Genomic DNA, 22,656 nt, shown 5'->3' on the forward strand with positions numbered 1-22,656 from the left:
AGGCTCCATCCACTCCACCTAGTCAATGAGGTTCCTCCCAACATTGGTTATCTGGACCATCAAGTGGGATTCCTCACCACACCTCCACCCCAGCACAGTCAACCTAGAAGAGATCTAGCAAATCTGTGCCAGTCTGACAGTGAGTGATACTGGGGCAGGATCTTGAACCTCTGAGAGCCCTGCATGGATGTGTGGCAGCCTAAGACAGTTAGTATGCCTGTCCCAACAGGTTTCAAGAATCTTTTGGTTGGGAGTGATCCAGTCCACCTAAGACAGCACACATGGCTGGGAGGACAAGGTCAATTGCAGGGACTGGAGAGATGGCTCATCCATGAAGAGCACTCATTGCTGTCTCAGAAGACCCACAGGACAGCTAACAAACCTCTTTAACCTAAATTCCAGATGGAATCTGCCCTCACCTGGCCTCTGTGGGAATTGCATGTACATGGTGGGCAAACACCCATAAGTACAAAGAAAAGCACCACAAAATATCCCAACATGTCTTTTAGGAAATTATCTCTTCTTCTCGGTTATCATTTCATGTTATATTTCAGGAAAACTAGAGGCAGATTGCTTTTCATTTTCTGATTTCTTTTATACAATTTTAATGAATATTCTTATTTCCTGAGAAGCCTAGAGCAATATTCTTGTGTTTTCATTTAATTTAGTCTACATGATGATTTCGTGAACATGTGTATACAGCATACCACATTTTCCTGGCAGCTAAATATATGACGTCAAGGATACAATATGTCTAGTTTTTCTATTATGTAGTGGGTATCCATGGAGTAGGGTATTCCATCCACATCCAAGGTGTCATCCTCCTGTGTAGCACTGAGACCTATGGCTGGGAAATGCTTATGCAGCCAAAGCTTCCTGAAACTTACTGAGATACATCCAAGCCTGTGAGTTCTGGGATTACAGCAGTGTGAAAACTCTTCTGACTAAAGAAGAGTCGCAGAGTGAAATTTGAAAATGGATTTTATTCATAAAAATACATTAATTTTACTCAATGGGGGCATTCAAAACAGCAGTCCTTATATACAATGTATAGCCTTAGCAAACTATTAAAACAGTGACAAGAATAAAAGAAATAACAATTAACAAAACCTTAAAACCAAAATGAAGAAAACCAAAATCTAAAGCATAAATATCCCAACATACAAACAAAAAAATATTAAGCAAATTTCAGGATCCTTTAGAATTTCATTATAAAAGAGCAAATGAGGTGAGGAACTGTCTTATTCTCTGCAGTGAATTATCTTCAGTAACACTTGCCCATGACATGGCGTCAGCTTCAGCACTGCACTAGAGAGAATCTTATGGTTTGGGTGTGGTCTGTCTGGATGGTAGTGTGATGTTAACACAGTCTTCCTTGTCAGATTTCTATCACATATGGAGTCAGCTTGTCAAAGCCCTTGATAGTAAGTCGACAGAAGAACTCTTGCTCACCCACATGTCCTCTCCATGTTGTTTTGCTCCTCAGTGGGGCCACGTGCTGATGGATGTCAGGGTTCTTAGTAATTTGTGTTGTGTCCTCTGAATCTCAGACTATTTATGATACAATCTTTTCTCTGGGAATAGTGAACCACAGATGGGGATCAGATTGTGGCTGGATGGCCTGATGGTAAGTTGATATTTGCCTCACTATTGAGTTCACAGCTGAAAAGAGGTGGCATTTTCTGAGGAGGCTGTGAACCTGGAGTGTAGAATGTCATGCTTTCAAGGTGTCTCTCGCTTCTTCCAGCCTTCTCAGTTTTCTGAAGAGGTGCTGTCAGAGAAAATCAGCAAAGAAAATATGATTCAGAAACAGTTTTGCTTGCCACTGGCAAGAATAATCAGGGCCTATTAATCCATAGTAAACAAAAGTTAAGGAAGAAAACACACCCCATGAATAACCTGGCTGCTGGGGATGGGACTCAATGGTGGCTTACTTGCCTGGAACATAGTGTTTCTGCCCCAGCAGCTCCTTCTGCAGGAGGCTGTCTTCCTGGGCTGTGGTCTGCTCCAGTTCCTGCTGGAGGTTTTCAAACCTAGGGGAGGAAGGCAGCTGGGGCACAAGCCTGGGGGGACCTGCCATGTCAGGTTTTTGAGCCCCCACCAGCTCTACTGAACTAGACAATCGAGCATTACCTTTCAGCTGAGTTCATTCCCTGCTTCCCCAAGGGAAAAGGGACAGAGAGCACCTGGGCAGGATTTTTTTTTCTCAGCTTTTAAAAAGTGCTAGAAGTTGAACTGAAATATACACACTTTGCTGGATTAGAAAAAAAAAAACAGCATATTTCTCTAACAGTCCAAAGACATCATTTTGGAGAAATATCAGTATGTCAAGGTCTGAGACACAGGTCAGGAAAGATATCCCTGGCCTTGATTAGATCAAGGTGAATGTGAACCTCCTGCAAAATTCTATGCCTGCCCTCTAGTGGAGCCTACACAGTAATGCAGAGAAGGCTCTGGTTATTCCTACAGCTCAGAACCCTGCATGGGATTACCTTGTCAGCTCCTACTTTATGACCAAAAGTAAATCTTCTCATGAGAAACTGATAAACACTGCAGAGAGCCTACAATCAGCAGTAGTGTGCTCTATGCAAAACTGCAAAGGGTGGACACTTATCTCTAAACGTGATGTTCCTGATGGAAAAGATGCAGGGCACACACTTTCCTTCATGATCAATGATCCTCCTTTCCACGTTTCTGGCTGTCATGGGAATATTTGTGGGGAGATCTAATCTAAGAGATGAGATACTCAGAGCATACTAGAGGTCTCAGAAAGGAAGAAGGGGACATAGTCCCCATAAGAACAAGGAGAAAGCATATTGCTTCCTGTTGACTGAGCCAACAATGACACTCTGAGGCGTTCTTTCCCTGCCCGTGGCTGGCAGCTTTGCCAATTGACAAAACTCAAAGAGGATGGAGATCCAGGTACAGCGGACCCACTTGGATCCACCTGCTTCTGGAAGCCTGGGCTCCTACCTCATCTGGGACACAGTGAAGTGATGCTGCAGCTTTACTGCCAAGTCCCTTTGCCGGGTGAACAGCTCCTTCTGCTTCAGCAGGGACTGATGATTTTCCTCAAGTCTTTGATGTTCCTGTTCATTAGAAGATTGTGTTTTTAGGGGAGGTTTCCTCACCATGTACATAAACATGCATTCTCTCTTCTCTCCTCTCTTCTCTCTCTCTCCTCTCCTCTCCTCTCCTCTCCTCTTCGCCCCTCCCCTCCCCTCCCCTCCCCCCCTCTCTCTCCCCAGCACAAACATGTATATGGATGCATACATACAAGCACACTACACTCCATCCACACTTAGTTTCTGAGAAAACACTAATGTAAGAAGAGATCACCTGGGATACTATGGAGAACAAAGTTACCTTTGATTAATCTATACCCTCTCTACCCATATTCCTGCACAGAGGCAGGAAACACAGGATGCTTTGAGCACAGGGATGTGGAGAACATTGTGTATTTTTACTCAGTTTTGATAATTTTTCATTTTATTTTTTGTTTATATGTGCAGGTGTTCAGCCTGCCTGTGTATCTGTATAACATGTACATGCCTGGTGACCTGAGAAAAGAACTCAGTGGGCAGATAAGTGAATGTACTGCTTGCCTTGAAAACCTGTACACAGACAGGTGAACACCAGGGTTCCTTGATCTGTAATCTAAGCTCTCCTAGCAAGTTCCCCAGTCAGTGCATTGAAGGCTTAGTTCCCCAGCACAGGACCACTGGATGGCATTGGACCAGCCCCTTGCTCTTACTCAGTGCTTTCCAGTGCTTCCAAGGAGGTTCCTCTTAAAAGAGCTCTCTGTACCACAGGTTGCCTCCATTTAGGCCCAAAGAAATGAGCCCAGAAAACTAGAAAATCTCTACAATCCAGAATCTATATTAAACTTTCCTCCAAGTAAGTTGATTGTGTCAGAGATGTCTTTGAGTAACAGAAGGTTGACTAACTCATGGCCAAATGACTGCAAATATCATTCCATACTTAACAATATCCCATGGACCACATTGTATGTTTGCACTCATCAGTGGTGGATATCTGATAGTTTCTAGTTGGGCTGTTCTGATGAGTCCTGCTGTATCCCTGTTGTCCCCTATTCTCTGTGGACACCACTTTCCATTCTGGAATCAATGCTCCACCCGAAGACTGCAGTTCCACTTTCTGAATAATTGCACATAGCTTCTCACAGGGCTGCACCATTTTATACTACTAGCAATGTCTGAGAGTTCTCATTTCACCCAATTCTCCATCAGGCTGAATTTAACTCAGGATGAAGACGATTGGAATAAAAGAAGTTTCTGAGTGCTGCAGGCACAACATGGAGTGGGTACTTGAGAGTATGATGAGCCTAAGTGGTGCGCAAAGACAACCTCATCTCACACCTCAGCATAGCTGTCAGACTTTTGCTGGGCTGGGATGCAGCCATAAGCCCCTCTGCAGTTCAAAATTTCTCTGAGAATAAAGTCCAGGCCAAGATCCAAGGAACAGGTTAGCTGAACCAAGGTTAGGCAAAGGTGAAAGGAAAATGGCAGCAGGCGAGGTGGAGAAGAACAAAACAGGATGCAGGGAAGTCATCAATGGTCAGCCTCCTTTCACCCAGAACAGAGAAGGATACAATCCCACGGCAACCTTTCCTGCCTCTCAGTAGCATCTTTCTCACCGTCATGGACCTCATTACTTAGTTTTTCTCCAGATTATTTCTTTGCAGATAAATAATTCTGGCTCTACAAATACCTGAAAAACTTTTAGCTTGCATCAGTTATGTGGCCTTTGGTTGTAGTTAGCTGTATGGACATGCAGAAGGATGGGCAACTCCATCTGTTCTTTGACGGAGGCAAAGTGGTACTAACCAGATTAGGCACAGTACTTTCCCATTGAAATCCATCTCCATTATTCTTAAAGATGTTCCATTGTTCCGTGAGAGAGTGAACATACACATACAGGCTCAAACACATATTCTCATTCCCCAAAGATACACATAACAACAACAACAGCAACAACAAGAACATACACACACACACACACACACACACACACACACGCATACACACACACACACACACACACACACACTCACACACACACACACACACACATGCACGTTTCTTGAATCCAGAAAGGCAAGGGAGAAGACTAGAATGTTGCAGCACCTTTTCTACTCCGGGGGTGGGGGGCAGTGGGTCCTCTCTGCTGTCTACAAGTCTCTTAGACCCAGCCAAGCTCTTCTGCCCTGGCCTGAACTTATTTCCCTTCCCAGGGAAGTTCTTATCACCAGACTCACTGATCGTACATATAAGTAACAACCTCTGCACAACTGAGTTGGACCACACAAAACCAAGTGCTGGGGGAAGAGAGTGGGACATGAAGCCTCCCGATAGATTTAAGTTGAACCATCATAGTCGCCTCATTAAATTTACCCAGCCTCCTCCACAGAATACATTGACAGCACCAGAGAATGGAAGTCACCCATTGTCATTACCCAACAACTTTTGACCTGATTACAGTTCACATTATATTAAAACAGCCCCAGGTCAGTCAGTGGAAGGCTACTTAGGTCATCCCCAGCACTTTCTTAAATGCAGCACTCTATACAACTATGACTTGGACTCTGTCCTAAGAGTGAGTATCAAAATGTCAGGTTCAATGTTGTGAAGCCAGTAGACAAAACAGACCTTTCCTGGGAAGTTATCTCTATGTCATGAAAGAAAAGAAGTCTACTTTTTTTATTTATAAAGTAGCTCCATTGTTTGATTTTTGTTATTTATTATAAGATGCATTAAATCCAAAGTAATAAAATTGTTTAAAAATTAAGAGAAACCAACAAGTCAGTTCTCTTTCTGACGAAATGAACCATTTAGCAACAAAATAGGACAGAAAAAGACAGGACGCTCTACTGTGAGGAGACAGGAGATCCAAAGATCTGTGGCTATCCAGCTTAGCCAGAACAGAAACTTTCAGGTTCAGTGAGAGACTCAGGCTGAAGAGCATAAGGGAGAAAGCAACAGAGGACACTCGATGTCATCATCAGACCTTCCAAAACAACCACAGATGTATGTGCCCTCTGGCAGGCATACTCACACACAGACATAAATCCCTCAAATTATCAGTGATCAGAATGCAGTGAGGAGGACATCACACTGGATGAGGATGACATTGCCAGTTGGTTTTAAACTCTTCACAATAGCTATTTAAATGAGTCCCACAGTTCTGCATAATTTTGGTAAAATTGCCTAGGGAAGCATGCTGTGTCTCTGCAGCTATGTTGATGCAGTTGGCTCAAATCTGTCACCCTGAACACTGCCTGTCATAAGCTCTTGCCTCATCTCTGGTCATCCAGTGAGCTTCTGAATGTAAGATCCAGGATGGGAGAACTGGCCAATGCCACTTACAGCAAGCAGTACTGACAAGCTGTTAATTTAGTTTCTGTCACTGTGAACCAAGAGCTTGGCCAGGGAAAGAGGACACCATGGCAATCTGGGAACAAGAGGTTAAAATGCCATATGACACCCAAAAAGATGTCGATGTGACACTGTCTTTGACTTTTTCAGCGGCGTTCCTCCTTCCATGCTGTGTCTGCTCTGATCTCACATGACCCTGCCAAGCAAATGAGACCCAGACCTTTGACCTGACTCACTCGATATCTGTGGCTCCCATCACAGCCCGGCTCCTCCCATGCTGACATACAGGTGAGTGATATGTGACTTACCCGTCTCCCTGAATGGACTGCAGCTTCCAGCAGAGCAGTTGGGTTTGCTTGCTATCAGAGGCTACCTCCAAGAAAGAATTGTGAATGATCACAGAAGTGAACTATTGGATGTTTTGGGTCAGGTGGATAAGTGAGTACATGGTTATATGAGTGTGTATATATGTGTGTGTATGGTCAGATTGATGGCCAGGTTGGCCCTGCTGCTGAAACCTACCTGCAGCTGCCTTGTCCAGAGGTCATAGATCTTCTCATGGGCCTCTTCACAGAGCCTTTTTGCCTCTGCATGCGACTCTTGTAGTAAAATCTGCTCCCGCTGCAGCTTTTTCTTGTCCTCTAGCAACATTTTCACTTGTTCTTTCAGCTGAGTCTGTTCACTCAGATGCTGACTGTAGAGGGTGCTGAAATATCACCAAAAATGATGAGCTCTGCCTCCATCTGCCAACCCTGCCTGGTATACCATGATTCCTGCAAGGTCCCATGTCCCCATCTCCAAAAGCCCTGGGCTGGAGCCCTCATTATCCATGCCAGAATCAGTCAGGTGCAGGCCAAAGAAAGAGAATAGCCAAATTCCAGAAAGATTTATACTACTTCTGAAGACCCTGACAGCAAAAGAGATCCATGTACCTCTGAAGACTGGATCTGCTACCTCCTGAACACACATCCTGGTACTTAACTGTTCACAGTATTGGGAAAACAAGAGCAGGTAGAGGGAAACCATGCTCTGAGGAAGAGAGAAGACCTATCTGGAATATATTCCATCCATGTGTCCCATAGAAACCAGCTGTCTAAGCTCCTGTCAGAGCCACAGAAGCCATGGTGCAAACTATGTTTTCTGTCTAGAAATTCAAGAAGCTGACAGGAATATGTTGGGAGGGGCTCTCAGACTTTTAACACTTAGGAGAACTCAGTCTAGGAGGCACAAGTCCAAAAGCTATAAGGCAGGCTGCTTGCTAAGAGGTAAACAGACTAGAACCACAGCCCTTACTTTGGTTCAAAGGTGGAGAAGGGAAGAAGATGCTGTAGGATGTCTTTCTGTATGCCGTGAATAGGTATTGCTTCCATTGGTTAATAAATAACCTGCTTTGTCCTATGGCAAGGCAGGAAGGAGCCAGGCAGGAAAATCCAGGAGAGACAGAGAAGAAAGGCAGAAGTCGAGGAGATGCCAGCTGCCACCCAAGGAGCAACATGCCGGCAGCTTGGCAATGTAGCAGCCATATGGGAAAACACAGATGAATAAAATTGGGTTAATTTAAGATGATAGAGCTAGCTAGCCTGAAACTTAAGCCATTGGCCATACAGTTTATAAGTAATGTGAGCCTCTGTGTGTTTATTTGGGCCATTTGGCTGCAGGAGGCAGGAGGGACGGATTCCTCCTGACAGCGGGGTCGGGCAGGACTGGAGAAACTTCAGACAACAAGAAGCAGTCCTTACCAAGTTCTGGAGTCTACCCAAGTCAGGCACTCACCCGTAGGTTTTGGTCTGCTCACTCAGCTCTATGCACTTGTACAAGGCCTCACTAATCTCCTTGGGTAATTTCTTCACATCTGACATATCCTTCTTATGCTCTGTGTTCTGCATCTCATGCTCCGAATTCAGCCTTTGGTAGGGCATAGCCCCAGGAACAAAGAACCCTGTGATCATAGGCCTCAGGGACCCCATGAATTAAGGTTGTATTTTGCACTACCCTAGCCTACTGGATGTCACACACTGAATCCTATGTACTGGGAACTCCTGATGTGCATTAGACTTGCTACCCTGCCCCAGGGCCAGGAGAGGCTGGGTGTCAACAGGGAGGGAGACAGGGTTCCATGAGCTTCCTTAGTAGGCCCGGAAAGGTAGAGTAGCTCTCTAAGAAGGTCCACCGGCATGGGCTTACCTGAAATCTGCAATGACATTTCCACTGTCAGGAGAACAGAAATGCTTTGTCCTTACAAGGATACCCAGACTCATCATCAGTATTGCCATGCATGAGTCACACCATGAGGCTGACTATATAAACTCCCAAGGGGATTCCAATGAGGCACCAGGGTGAGCACAAAGACTGAGAACAGTGTGGGAGCCCGTTCTGGGGTTCCTCGTGGCTTTACCCAGCAGGTCCGAATAGAGGATGATCAGGACCACGGGCCTGAGTGCAGGTGTCTGAGATGGCCTGCACTTGGCTGTGCTGGGGGAGGAGGTCTTTTGCTCCACCCCTTGGCGTCTCTATAAAAACCCTGGACCAGAGACAGTCCGGGCCCGTTGGAATAGGTTCCAGGCCCTCTCGAGGCTATCCTTTATTTTCTATCTGTTTATCTCCGCAACATTCTCCGCTATAAATCCTTCTATCTAATATTTCCTGCTGCTCGCACTCAAGAAAACTCTGGGAAGCTGTGGGGGTGGTGGGTAAACGCCCCACAGAATGGCGCCGTGAACAGGGACTAAAGAAAAAAAGGGACTAAAGAAAAAAAGGACTAAAGAAAAAAAGGGACTAAAGAAAAAAGGGACAAAAAAAGGGGGGACTAAAGACAAATGAACAGGGACTTAAGACAAAGTAATAGGGACTAAAGATAAAGGAAAATAATAGTTTTATTACAGAGTTTTTGGTGAAAGTGCTGAGTTAGCCCTGCCAGTGGAAAGGCATGCCGGTGTTATGGAATATATATATATATTTTTATATATATTTTTTGGGAAGGCAGGCGTTTTATCCTCGAGAGAAAAGGAAAGCGGACTGGAAGGATGTCCGATGCTGCAGCGAAATTCTCTTCTGTCAAAATTTTCTATCTTCTATCCCTTTCTCAATTTCTATCTGTGATAAGTATAAGATATAGGGTAGTAATATAGTTTAGGAAAAACTTAGAAGAATAAGATTGTGTAGGAAAAAATAAGTAAGGCAACTAGACAGAAAAACTCAATTTTCTAACTTTGGGGGCTTTGAAAGCAAACTGGGGAAAAAATCTTTCTTTGGGCTTTTCGGGTAGTAAAAAAAAAGCTCTTCTTGGAGCTTATGGGGAAGGAAAAGTTTCCTATGGAAGCTTTTGACCTGGGGACAGCTGAAATGCTAAGTCCAAGCGGCAGGAGAAAGTGTTTTCTCCCTGAGGCAAAAATGGGGGTGTAAGAAGTCAAAGTTTAAAGTTGGGAAGTTTTGGGAAAAGTTGGTCTTTCTCCTGGGGGAAAAAATCTTTCTCTTAAACTAAAAGCTCTTCTTGGAAAATTTGGGGGAAAAAATCTCTCTAAAAAGCCTTAATCTTTCTCAAAAGCTCTCTTAAACTTAAAAACTAAATTTGTCCTTCTGGGAGATGACAAAAATTAGAATCACCTGAAGATATTAGTATGGGGACCACCTGTGATTAGTTCTAAGAGAAAACAACAAACCTCTTAAGACAGTAAAACCTCTAAGTTCTCTTTCAAGCTTTAAAAATCCTCTCTGCAATGCAGGAGGCAGGAACAAGTTTCTAAAAACCTTTTCTAAGCTCTGTCTCTTCAAGCTAGTAAAAGACAGTGGGTCAGAGTACCCTGAGGGAAACGCTTGGGAGAGTGTGGGTGAAGAGCTACAGAGAGCCCAAAGGGCAGGAAACTTTGAGAAAAGCAAAAAAGCCAAGCTTTTCAGTTACAGCCAAGCTGAGGCAGCAAAGGTTCTGAGTGAGCGTTTCAGAATGAAAAGGTGCTCCTAATCGTCCAATGCAAAGATTCCCTGAAACTGTTAGCATTGTATCCTCAATACTGAGCAAAAACCCAGAGGCGACTGGCCGGTGTCTCTGAGGTGGAGTGCATTTCGGGGATACTAGGGTTCCTGCAGTTGTAAACTTCCTGGAGCACAGAGCTGAGGCAGGAAGGTGCAGGACCCAGGGGAAGATTGCTAATGAATAAACAAAGCTAAAGCTGGTGGGAATGGCACAGTTGTCCACTCTCCTACAAGTCCCGGGGTTAATAGGTCCACAAATGCAAAAAGGAATCTGAGAAAAGCTTTCCTATCAGAGTATGGACCTTTCTAGGAAAACAGTAAAGCTGAACTGTGTCTGAAGCAGTTGTGCTGCTGAGTCAGAACGCTGTCTGGGGAAAGAGCCTAGCCAGGGCAGAACAGAACTATCCAGGAGTAAAGCTTTCTTTTCTGTCAGAGAAAGCACCTCTTTGAGAAAGCTTTGTTTCAACTGACTCCCTGAGATGAGGGAGTGTAGCCTTGAGGGGTGATTGCCTCTGGCAAAAGCTCTGTCCTTGAGCACCCAGACAAGCAAATGCAACCCACTGGGGGACTGGGCCAGGTGAAGGCCTGATGAGGCAAAACACCTGTCCTAATGGGAGTTTAGAGATGGCAAAAACCTCCCTTGTTAGATTTTCAGTCTGTATGCAAACCACACAGACCCCGAAAACAGAAACAGACAGAAAGCCCCTACCTTCAGTAGCAGGGAAAGCCGCTGCTCTAGTGTCAGAAACTGTTTCTGGGGTAGAGGGGATAAACTGAGACCAAACTGGGAACTGTTTGGGAGAAAGACTCTGAAGAAACAGAGAAGGGACATAATCCTCCCCAGAAAATATGTGACCTGAAAAAGCTGCTGGAGTTTGAGGCAGTTTCGGGGGGAGAAAAACCCCTTCTTCCAAAGGCAGCTAGCAGAGGTACAGAGCCGCAGACAGATAGCTGAAGCTCTGCATCTGGCGGGGGAAGGAACAAGCAAAATGAGAATAAGATCAGTGGGAGAAAATCTCTCTGAAAGAGCTATGGAAAAGCTGTTGTACATGATCTTGTTTTTCACTGACTGGCTAAAGCAAACACAAGCCCCGAGCAAAGTTGCTATCAGAAATGCCAGCCTCAATGCCGGCTAACGAGGCAGGTGTGGTTCTGATTTGGGGGCCAGTGTCTGATGAAGGAGAGACACCTGTTGAAGCCAACTGAGGAGAGACCAGAAACCTCCCAATGTGCCATAGCTGAAAATGTAAAATGCTTGTTCAAATCTCCCGTTGCAAAAGCAAAAAAACTTTGTTCAAACCTCCCGGGCAAGAATTTGCAAGCAAGTCTGGTAAAAGAGAACCAGTTGACTCTCAAACACGATAAAAAAAATATGGGAAATGATATAAGGGACTGATATAAGGGACTGATATGGGACTGATATTATGGACTGATATAAGGGAAATGCATTCTGGGAAAGGTAGTTTTTCCGCTAAAGATGGCGACATTGCCCTGAAACACTTTTGTCAGCTCAAAAATACGTTCATGGTAAACTTAAAATACAGCCTTTAAAAAGAGTAAGGAGGAAAATCATCTAAGAGTTTGTGTCGGTTCCAATGAAAAATTGAAAGGATATGGAACTAGGCGCTTCGTGGTTTTGGGCTCTGTTGGTAAAATGCCTTATTTACCCTAATAGCTGTGCAAAATTTTTACGGCAGTTGGATGACAAAAAGCTACCTAAAAGAGCAAAGGAGTCACTTTAAAATCCTTAAAATACCACATAATAGCTGTTCAGTTTTTGGCAAAGAGCTTTACAGCAGCTAAATATAATAACTTCACCCTCAGCATAAAGTTTTTCAGTAGAACAAACCAAAAGTACTGCTGTGATAGAAACGTTTGTTTGAATTGAAGTTCTTAGGGGAGCTATTATGAATTTGGGTGAAGGGACAACCTCTAGTTAAAAACTGTTTACCGCTGACAGTGCATCTCTGCCGGTTCGAAAAGGCCCACTCACAACTTTGGGGTGTGGCTTTGTCCTGAGAATGTTACAATCCCCTAGCAACAAGTATCACAACTCTATAATGACAACACTCACTAAATCCCAGTGCTTTATAACAAAGCTAACTATAAACTGTAAACTTTAGAAATGATGTACGTACTTCCTGTCTAGTTAAGAGAATCTTTCTGATAGATGGTGATAATAATTAAGAGTAAGAAGTAGAAAGACGAATATAAGATATGTGAGTTTGTAAAATTCTGTCTTGTTAGATCTGTGTTAAGAAATCTTTAGGTGTTTGCTAAGTTAGATATATGCTAATGGTAGCCTATATAAGTTTGTAAAATAGATCAATAGAGTTCCTTTAAGAATATAAGCTTGTAAGAAGTATCTAAGGTAGTCTTAAGACATGTAGTAATAAGCTTGTAAGATGCTAGTTGTAAATGTAAGTTTAAATAAGAAATAAGATAAGTATATAAGAATTAATAGGAAATATATTTGCTAAAGTAGTTCTATAAAGTATAAATAAGTAGATGTTAATAATGTTATGTGAGTTTGTGAAAAAGTGTAAATGTTAAGTATGAGTCTATTCTTAATGTATATGGTGAAAGAACCTGAGACACAGAAGGTAGTGTCCTAGTAGACTGCAAAGTAGGCAGTCTGAATGGTTTCAAAAGCTCCAGAAGCCGCTAAGAAGCTAAGAATGGCGGATGCCAGAACCAGCACAAGGTATCTGCAGCTGAGATCCATGGAATATCAACGCAGCACAGAAAAACCTGAGCTAACAGCAAAAACGGTGTGGTTTAAAATATTACTATAACTAAAAAGGTCTGTCTGTGAGAACAAAAGTTGCAGAGACGCTTGTTTGAACAAAAACTAACTGCAAAAAGTTTGGGTTGAAAAACGTCTCTTCATATTTGGAAGTGAAAGCCTGATGCCAGAATTTTTCTTTTTTGAACTTTTTGAACTTAAAATGAGATAAAATTACAAAAACATTTTGGTTATGGATTTCTTCAAATTTGGAAGGCTAGTACCAATATTTATCATTTGAATTTTGGTACTTAAATGAAATGAACCATAGAGATTTCATTGCAATGGGACAGTTTTGAGTAATGACCTAGGAACGGTTTTCTGGAATTGGGTTAAAAATGGAACTGTTTAAACGAAGAAATGTATTTCTACTTAGAATCAAGATGCAATTTTGTGTATGCGTATATGCTTTATTTACTGGAGATTTATGAATTGTTTTGTGGAACTGTTTATGTAAAAATGGAATTACTTATGGAACTGGTTTTGTGTTACAAATGGAACTGTTTAAACAGAAAAGTTTGGGTTTTCTAACTAGGCTTGAGATTTTGCTTAAAAAATATAAAGAAAAGGAGGAGCTATGAGATTGAATTATGTTCGCAGAAACCTATTGATATTAATGCACCCTGGCTTTGTGGAATTGAGGAAATGTTTAAGTTTGATATGAATACATCGAAGTTTTTCCTATGTTCTGTTAACAAGAAAATTCAAATGACTGAGTTAAAGTTGTAAGATGGAGAAAATTGTTAACTATATATAGCACCATATATGCTAATTCTAATGGTTCTGTTAAGAGTTTGTTTTGAGTTGTAAGATTGAGAGAATTGTGACTATGTATAGCAATATTTGTTAACCTGTTAATGGTAATGATGAAGCTAAGGGATTCTTTAAGTTTGTAGTCGCCTTAAGAGTTTTGGTTTAGAAAGGGCTTGAGGCAGCTAAGACTGCTGTAGTCACCTTGGACCTAATTCAAAAGAGAAATGCCATCTATATCATCCTCTACTCCCATACTGGGAAGTGTAACAGCTATGGAGATTGCTGTAAGCCATTAATAGTTATTTTTTTATATATTAAGAAGGGGGGACCTGTGGGAGCCCGTTCTGGGGTTCCTCGTGGCTTTACCCAGCAGGTCCGAATAGAGGATGATCAGGACCACGGGCCTGAGTGCAGGTGTCTGAGATGGCCTGCACTTGGCTGTGCTGGGGGAGGAGGTCTTTTGCTCCACCCCTTGGCGTCTCTATAAAAACCCTGGACCAGAGACAGTCCGGGCCCGTTGGAATAGGTTCCAGGCCCTCTCGAGGCTATCCTTTATTTTCTATCTGTTTATCTCCGCAACATTCTCCGCTATAAATCCTTCTATCTAATATTTCCTGCTGCTCGCACTCAAGAAAACTCTGGGAAGCTGTGGGGGTGGTGGGTAAACGCCCCACAGAACAGTGATGCTTAAAGTGGAGCTCCGTGGTCTCAGCACTTATATCACCTGACATCTTTGAATCAGGCAACTTCTCAGGCCTACTATCAATCTCTAACTCACAAAATCTGAAGGGACCCTCTGCTCCCATACACACACAGTGTAAGGGAGCCTCTCAGAGACAGTACAGAACACACTGAGACACCAAATCATTAGCACAAAGAGATGCATTTCCCCAGCAGGGCAAGCATGGCATTGGGAGCCTGCCTCTGGATCAGGCAAAGGCAGACAACACGCAGCAGGCTTTTTTCCACAGTGGGATTTTAAATAGAAAGGTTAAGTCTGTGCTAGGGTAAGTTGCTGAGATCTGATTTGTCAGGTCGGCAAGTGTAGCTGAGAAATGAATTTTTATGGTTGGACTTTGATGTTTAGTTTCAAGAATGAGTCGGTGTTCAAAAAAGGGATTGAACTCTGGAGACTAAATTAAGGAATGTAATCTAATGGTTTTTCAAGGGAGAGGGAGGTGAAAAGCACAAAACCTGCCACTGCCATGTTTGCAATGTTTGGGCCCCTTAGAGGGCAATTCACATGCACACAAACTGACACAGAGTTAGGATGTCAGAGAAATGTATGTGGGTAGAATTGTCTCCCAGTACAAGGAACAAGACCAGAGAGGAGCAGGGATGGACTCCAGGCCTTCCAGTCACACACAGATTGAACAAGTAGGACCACCAGGCCCTTCAAGCTGCTCCCAGAGCAGCAAGCAAAAGTAAATATCTTGTCAAATACAGAGACTCAGGTTAAACTCAGAGCACCCAGTATTTCCTACAAGCCAACATCTGTCAACATGTTGTGAAATGCATGTTGTGATCTTACACCCTACTGCCCCTCTCTGTGGATTGTGATTCAGGCCACAGGCTCTGGTTTTCATAAGGAGGAATCAGAACAGCCTGTGTCCCATCTCACTCCTACAGGCTTCAGTTCTGCCTCTCAGATGCATTCAGGGAAATTTTTGTGCAGGTAGCCCTGCAGGTGCAGCTTCCAGTGACCCAAGGACTGCTGGAATTGACACTGTAGGGTCAAGACATTCACCAGAGAACAGGGCATGATGAATACCTGTTGTTCAACTCATTGTTTTTGTAATAGGCCAGGAATTCACGCAGTTCATTCCTGTCATTGGTCATCATCTGTAGCTGAAGTTTCAGTTTTTCCACCTGGTTCAGCTGCTGTTGCTGCTCAGTGAAGAAGAAGGGTGTGGATGATGCCTTCCTAGTCATCCCTGTAGGTACATAAGCACAAGTGATTTTCTACAGATGAATGGCATAAGCAAAGAAGGTCATGTGGTGTCCCAAGAGGAACCTTGAGGAAGAGGAAATGCATGGAACCCAGTGAAGCCCTCAAAGATCAGAGCAGCTCTCCTTAAGCTGGGCCTTATAAGCCATGTGTCTCTCTCCAATCCCTATGGCTAGATATATGCCTCATCCCCTACTGCTCCCCACTGGCCCTGAAAGACATAAGCAAGGCCAGCCATGTTGGTTTGGAATTGTCAGCTCATACCTGATAGGTAGTGGTATTATGTTCCCCCAAATATTGTGCACCCTAATAAACTTATCTGGCTTCAGAGATAGGAACAGCCACTAGATACAGAGGCCAGAAAGTGGTGGTATTCACGCCTTTAATCCTAGCATTCTAGAGGCAGAAATCCCTCTGGATCTCTGTGAGTTCAAGGCCGCATTGGAAACAGCCAGGCATGGTGACTCACGCCTTTAATCCCAGGGAGTGATGGCAGAAAGCAGAAAGGTATATAAGGCATGAGGACCAGAAACTAGAAGCTTTTGGCTGGTTAAGCCTTCAGGCTTTTGAGCAGCAGTTCAGCTGAGAGCCATTCGGACGAGGACACAGAAGCTTCCAGTCTGAGGAAACAGGATCAGCTGAGGAACTGTCGAAGTGAGGAAGAGGAAGATGTGGCTTGTTCTGCTTCTCTGATCTTCCAGCATTCACCCCAATACTTGGCTCAGGTTTGATTTTATTAATAAGAATTGTTAAGATTCGTGCTACACTGATGTGATGCAAGGAAGTCCAGGAGTCCCTACTGCTTTTCACCTCCCAGCCCTGATAACCTGTGTCCACGACTAAAAGGAACTGAATGTCTCAGACCTGGGTACATGGATGGAAAATTTCCCTCCTTGGTAGTTACATCAGACATAAAGTGCAACAACATCCCATTCTGATACCGCATTAGTGGTTCTGGGCCTCCTGTTGCATTCTTTGCCACTCAGAATGAACTGAAGGAGGTCACAGCACAGCAGCTGCAGCCTTGACCATTCCTGGCCCTCTGCCAACTAACCATCAGGAATCCTCCACCTTGGATCTGCACTTTAGGAACCCAGATAAGCAGCATAGGCCCATTGCTTCATGATTACAGCTACTGATCCCCATTACTAGAAAGTCCAGTTCTAGCCTCACCTCCTCCTTAGGAAATGAGGCCTCTCTCTGCCAATCAGTGTGATCAGTCTTGCCAACATGTCAATTTGGTGAACAATATAAGCACTTAGTGAATGCCTCAAGGGCAGTTGGCATTGCCACAACACTGGTGGTTTCACAGAAGATGCCACAGGCTCTTCAGGATATAACAGAATTTCTAGAGAATCAACTGTTACGGCCACTGTCAATGGTCATCTCCATCTCATAAAAAGCTCTTCTCCAATTCACCAGTAGCCAAGATGCCCTTTCCAGGATTCTTTACTGAGACACAGGGGAAGGCCTTCAGCACCTCCTCCTTCCAATCCCGAGATCTCTTTGATTCATTAGAATCTAGTTCATTCTAATTCAATAGTCCATCATGTGTGGAAAGCAAGACTCATTTTCCACACACTGCCCAGGAATAGCTCTTCTCATCCTGATGATCCCCAACTAATAAGATGAGAAATTAAGGATGCTAAGAAATTAGCTCAGGACAATGGGGAGGGAAAATCATTTCCATGATTTGAACAAGCACATCAGAGAAGATCCACGGGGCTGTTACAATGTATGGGGGTGGTGGAGGATTATGTGGGTCCTGTCAGAACAATGATAAGTCACACAGGTAATGATGAAACTTTTGCCAAATGCTTCAGCAGAATACATTCCAGCCATCATGATGTTAGCAAAAGTGTTATCAACTACTGATAGGTATGACTGAAAATACCTAACGACTGGGCATCCATAGGTGAGCCCTCAGACACCAAGAACAAATACAGGAAGAGTGATGTCCTAGTCCTGAACTCAAGGTAGAGAAAAGAGGACTGGCTAGTGAGAGAGCAGTAACTCAGAAACCTTAGGGGTCACTGACATGAGGCAATACTTGGTGGCTCCTGCCCTGCCAGTGGTTGTTATTTAAAATGTGATACTCTCTAGCTCTGGCCAGGGGACTTTACTCTCCCTGCTATTAGTGACACACACCAAAAGAAATCCAGTGTGGGTGAAGTGCAGGGCTGGAACTGAAACCTCTTTAGTCCCTCTGTGCTTCCTTCCCACTCAGAGTGAAAGCAGAGGGCCCTCAACAGAGCAGCTTCAGGCTTGATCATCCCTGGCTCTCTACAAACTCACCATGGAAAATCCTCATCTCTGGGTCTGCGCTTGAAGAACTCAGAGGACCAGGATAGGCCCATTGCTTCTCAGAAACTCTCCCCTCCTGAGCCCCACTCCTGAAAGGATCAGCTGAAGCCTTCCTCCTTCAGGAAGCTCCCCATCCCTTCCCCAGGACTCACTGTGATTTCCCCAGAACCATTTGTTTCTTGATGTGTGACATGGAGGCTGAAGGTCATCTTCCTTCTGCCTTCCTCTGATCTCCCTGTGCTCGCCATCCTGTCTCCCAAGAATCCTGTTCAGTCTAGTCAGCATGTCTGTAGGTGAAACACGAGACACTGGACCAATGCCCCAATGACAGTTGGTGTTGCCACAGTACTGGTGACATCACATGGAATGTCAGGGCTCTCCGGGAGACAGTAGAATGTCCATGCACTGATGTCACATGGTATATCTGCTACCCTTTGCTTTGCATTTAATATCCATTTAAGAGTAAGCCCATACCATATTTGTCTTTCTGGGTCTGTGTTACCTTCCTCAGTATCTTTTTCCATCCATTTGCCTACAAATTTCATGGTGTCACTATTTTTTTTACCACTGGGTAATATTCCATTGTGTAAAGGTACCACATTTATATTATTATATCCTTCACTTGAGGGCCATCTAGGTCGTTTTCTGGTTCTGGCTATTATGAATAATGCTGCTATCAACATGGTAGAGCAAGTGACCTGTTGCATCATTGAGCATCCTTTTGGTATATGCCCAAAATGGTATAGCTGTGTCTTAATATAGGTAGATTCCTAATTTTCTGAGGTACTGCCCTACTGATTTCCTGAGTTGCTGTACAAGTTTGCACTCCACCAACAGTGGAGGAGTGTTCCCCTTGCTCCACATCCTCTCCAACATAAACTGTCATTAATGGATTTAATCTTAGTCATTCTGATAGGTATAAGATGGTATCAGTGTCATTTTGATTTTCATTTGCCTGATGGCTAAAGATTTTGAGCAATTCCTTACATTTCTTGCTCCACTCTCTCCTCACATGGTCTAGCTCAGTCTTGTCCTGATAACTGTGCACTCTTCTGTGGGAGCACGTTTTTGGGTTCCTCGTGCCTTTACCCTACAGGTCCGCATGGAGAATGATTAGGACCATGGGCCTGAGTGCAGGTGTCTGAGATGTTTGCACTTGGTTGTGCTGGGGGAAGAAGTCATTTGCTCCACCCCTTGGTGTCTCTATAAGAAAAACCCTGGGGCAGAGACAGTAGGGGCCCATTGGAAAATGTTACAGGCTTCTCAAGGCTATCCTTTGTTTATTATCTTTTTATCTCAGTAAGATTCTCTGCAATAAATCCTTCTATCTAATATTTCCTGCTGCTCACACTCAAGAAAACTCTGGGGAGCTGTGGGGTTGGTGGGTAAATGCCCCACAGAATGGTGCCATGAACAGGGACTAAAGAAAAAAAGGGGGGGGGCGTTAAATACAAATGAACAGGGACTAAAGACAAAGTAACAGGACCAAAGATAAAGTAAAATAATAGTTTTATTACAGAGTTTTTGGTGAAAGTACTGAGTCAGCCCTGCCAGTGGAAAGGCATGCCAGTGTTATAGAATATATATATATATATATATATATATATATATATATATATATATATATATATATTATTGAAGGGCAGGGGTTTTATCCTTGAGAGTAAAGGAAAGCAGACTGGAAGGATGTCCGATGCTGCAGCGCAAAATTCTCTTCTGTCAAAATTTTCTATTTTCTATCCCTTTCTCAATTTCTATCTGTGAAAAATAAGTATAAGGTATAGGTTAGTAATATAGTGTAGGAAAAACTTAGAAGTGTAAGATCATCTAGAAAAAAATAAGTCAGTCAACTAACTAGACAGAAAAACTCAATTTTCTAACTTTGGGGGCTTTGAATACACACTGGGGGAAAAAATCTTTCTTTGGGCTTTACGGATAGTAAAAAAGCTCTTCTCTGAGCTTATGGGGCAAGAAAAAGTTTCCTATGGAAGCTTTTGTCCTGGGGACAGCTGAAATACTAAAGTTCAAGCAACAGGAGAAAGTGTTTTCTCCCTGAGGCAAAAATGGGCGTTGTAAAAAGCCAAAAAGTTTAAAGTTGGGAATTTTTGGGAAAAGTTGGTCTTTCTCTTTTGGGGAAAAAAATCTTTCTCTTAAACTATAAAGCTTTTCTTGGAAAATTTGGAGGGGAAATCTCTCTAAAAACCCTTAATCTTTCTCAAAAGTTCTTAACCTTAAAACCTAAAGCCTTTAACTTTCTCAAAAGGGCAAAAATTAGAATCACCTGAAGATATTAGTATGGGGACCACCTATGATTAGCTCTAGGGGAAAACAACAAACTTCTTAAGACAGCAAAATCTCTCTAAGTTTTTCAAGCTTTAACAATCCTCCCTGCAATGTGGGAGGCAGGGACATGTCCCTAAAAACCTCTTCTAAGCTCTATCTCTTCAACCTAGTAAGACAGTGAGTCAGAGTGCCCTGAGGGAAACACTTGGGAGAGTGTAGGTGAAGAGCTACAGAGAGCCCAAAAGGGCAGGAAACTTTACCTGAGAAAGGCAAAAAGGCCAAGCTTTTCAGTTACAGTGAGCTGAGGCATCAAGGGTTTTGTATCTGAGTGAGCATTTCAGAATGAAAAGGTGCTCCTAATCATCCTAAATCAAAGATCCCCTGAAGCAATGCAAACTGTTAGCATTGTATCCTCTCTTCTGACCCAAAACCCAGAGGCGACTGTCCAGCGTCTCTGAGTTGGGGAGCATTTCAGGGATAGTAGGGTTCCTGCATTTGCAAATTTCCTGGAGCACAGAGCTGAGGCAGGAAGGTGCAGGACCCAGGGGAAGATTGCTAATGAACAAACAAAGCTAAAGCCGGTGGGAACAGCACAGTTGTCCACTTTCCTACAACTCCTGGGTTGATAGGTCCACAACTGGAAAAAAAAATCTGAGAAAAAGCTTTCCTATCAGAGAAAGGACCTTTCTGGCAAAACAGTTAAGCTGAACTGTGTCTGAAGCAGTTGTGCTGCTGAGTCAGAACGCTGTCTGGGGAAAGAGCCTAGCCAGGGCAGAACAGAACTATCCAGGAGTAAAGGTTTCTTTTCTATCTGACAAAGCATCTCTTTGAGAAAAGCTTTATTTCAACTGACTCCCATGAGATGAGGGAGTGTAACCCTAAGGGGTGATTGCCTCTGACATAAGCTCTGTCCTTGAGCACCCAGACAAGCAAACACAACCCACTGGGGGAATGGGCCAGGTGAAGGTCTGATGAGGCAAAGCACTTGTCCTAATGGGTGTTTAGAAATGGCAAAAACCTCCCTTGTTAGATTTTCAGTCTGTATGCAAACCACAAAGACCCCGAAAACAAACAGATAAAAAGCCCCTACCTTCAGTACCAGGGAAAGCCGCCACAGTAGTGTTGGAAACTGTTTCTGGGGTAGAGGGGATTAACTGAGACCAAACTGGGAGATGTCTGGGAGAAAGACTCTGAAGAAACAGAAGGGAGAGTCCTCCCCAGAAAATGCATGACATGTGAAAAGCTGCTAGAATTTGAGGCAGATTGGGGGGGGGGGGAGACAAAAAAAGCCCCTACCTCCAAAGGCAGATAGCAGAGGGACAGAGGCACAGAAAGAAAGCTGAAGCTCTGCATCTGGGGGGAAGTGGGGGGGAAGGAACAAGCAAAATGAGAATAAAATCAATGGGAGAAAATCTCTCTGAAAGAGCTATGGAAAAACTGTTGTACATGATCTCGTTTTTTCACTGACTGGCTAAAGCAAACACAAGCCCTGAGGAAAGTTGCTATGAAAAATGCCAGCCTCAGTGCTGGCTAATGAGGCAGGTGCGGTTCTGATCCAGGGCCTGTAGCATGAATCTTCAAAGTTCTTATTAATAAAATCAAACCCAAGGCCAGTTATTGGGGTCCATGCTGGTAGATCAGAGAGACAAAACAAGTCACAGCTATCTCACCTTGCCAATTCCTCAGCTGGTCTTGATTCCTCAGACTGGAAGCCTGTGAGTCCTCATCCGGAATGGGTCTCAGCTGAATTACTGCTCAAAAGCCTGAAGCTTAACCAGTCAAAATCTTAACCAGCCAAAATCTCAACCAGCCAAAATCTTCTAGTTTCTGGTCCTCACGCCTTATATATCTTTCTGCTTTCTACCACCACTCTCTGGGATTAAAGGCTGGCTTTCTGGGATTAAAGGCGTGTGTCACCAAGCTTGGCTATTTCCAATGTGGCCTTGAACTCACAGAAATCCAGAGGGATTTCTATCTCTGGAATGCTAGGATTAAAGGTGTGAGTGCCACCATTTTCTAGCCTTTGTATCTAGTGGCTGTCTGTTCTCTGACCCCAGATAAATTTATTAGAGTACACAATATTTTGGGGAACACAATACCACCACAAGGGCCAGTGTCAAATGAAGGAGAGACACCTGGTAAAGCCATCTGAGGAGAGACCAGAAACCTCCCAGTGTCCCATAATTGAAAATGTAAGATGCTTGTTCAAATCTCCCGTG

The 22,656-nt window shown here is 43.6% G+C and overlaps 1 protein-coding gene across 1 annotated transcript; it reads right to left on the minus strand.

The window, feature by feature from the left end:
- Nucleotides 1-963: 963 nt before the first annotated feature.
- Nucleotides 964-18,501, minus strand: LOC121826226 (disks large homolog 5-like). The gene is made up of 6 exons (XM_076560689.1): nucleotides 18,307-18,501; nucleotides 15,674-15,836; nucleotides 6,918-7,101; nucleotides 2,974-3,089; nucleotides 1,939-2,033; nucleotides 964-1,771 (listed from the first exon to the last, which is right to left on the minus strand). Exons 1-6 carry the CDS (start codon nucleotides 18,437-18,439, stop codon nucleotides 1,602-1,604), a joined length of 861 nt encoding a protein of 286 aa, XP_076416804.1. The 5' UTR covers nucleotides 18,440-18,501; the 3' UTR covers nucleotides 964-1,601.
- Between the last annotated feature and the right edge of the window lie 4,155 nt (nucleotides 18,502-22,656).

The sequence above is a fragment of the Peromyscus maniculatus genome, chromosome 23 (genome assembly GCF_049852395.1).
Source record: "Peromyscus maniculatus bairdii isolate BWxNUB_F1_BW_parent chromosome 23, HU_Pman_BW_mat_3.1, whole genome shotgun sequence".
Classification (NCBI taxonomy): Eukaryota; Metazoa; Chordata; class Mammalia; order Rodentia; family Cricetidae; genus Peromyscus; species Peromyscus maniculatus.

Excerpts from the sequence above, each read along its gene's own strand:
- LOC121826226 (XM_076560689.1), bottom strand. The coding sequence starts at position 18,439 with ATGCTGACTAGACTGAACAGGATTCTTGGGAGACAGGATGGCGAGCAC. Across the intron at positions 15,837-18,306 it reads ATGGTTCTGGGGAAATCACA|GGATGACTAGGAAGGCATCA; the intron begins GTGAGTCCTGGG and ends ATGTACCTACAG. Across the intron at positions 2,034-2,973 it reads TTCACTGTGTCCCAGATGAG|GTTTGAAAACCTCCAGCAGG; the intron begins GTAGGAGCCCAG and ends TTCCTCCCCTAG.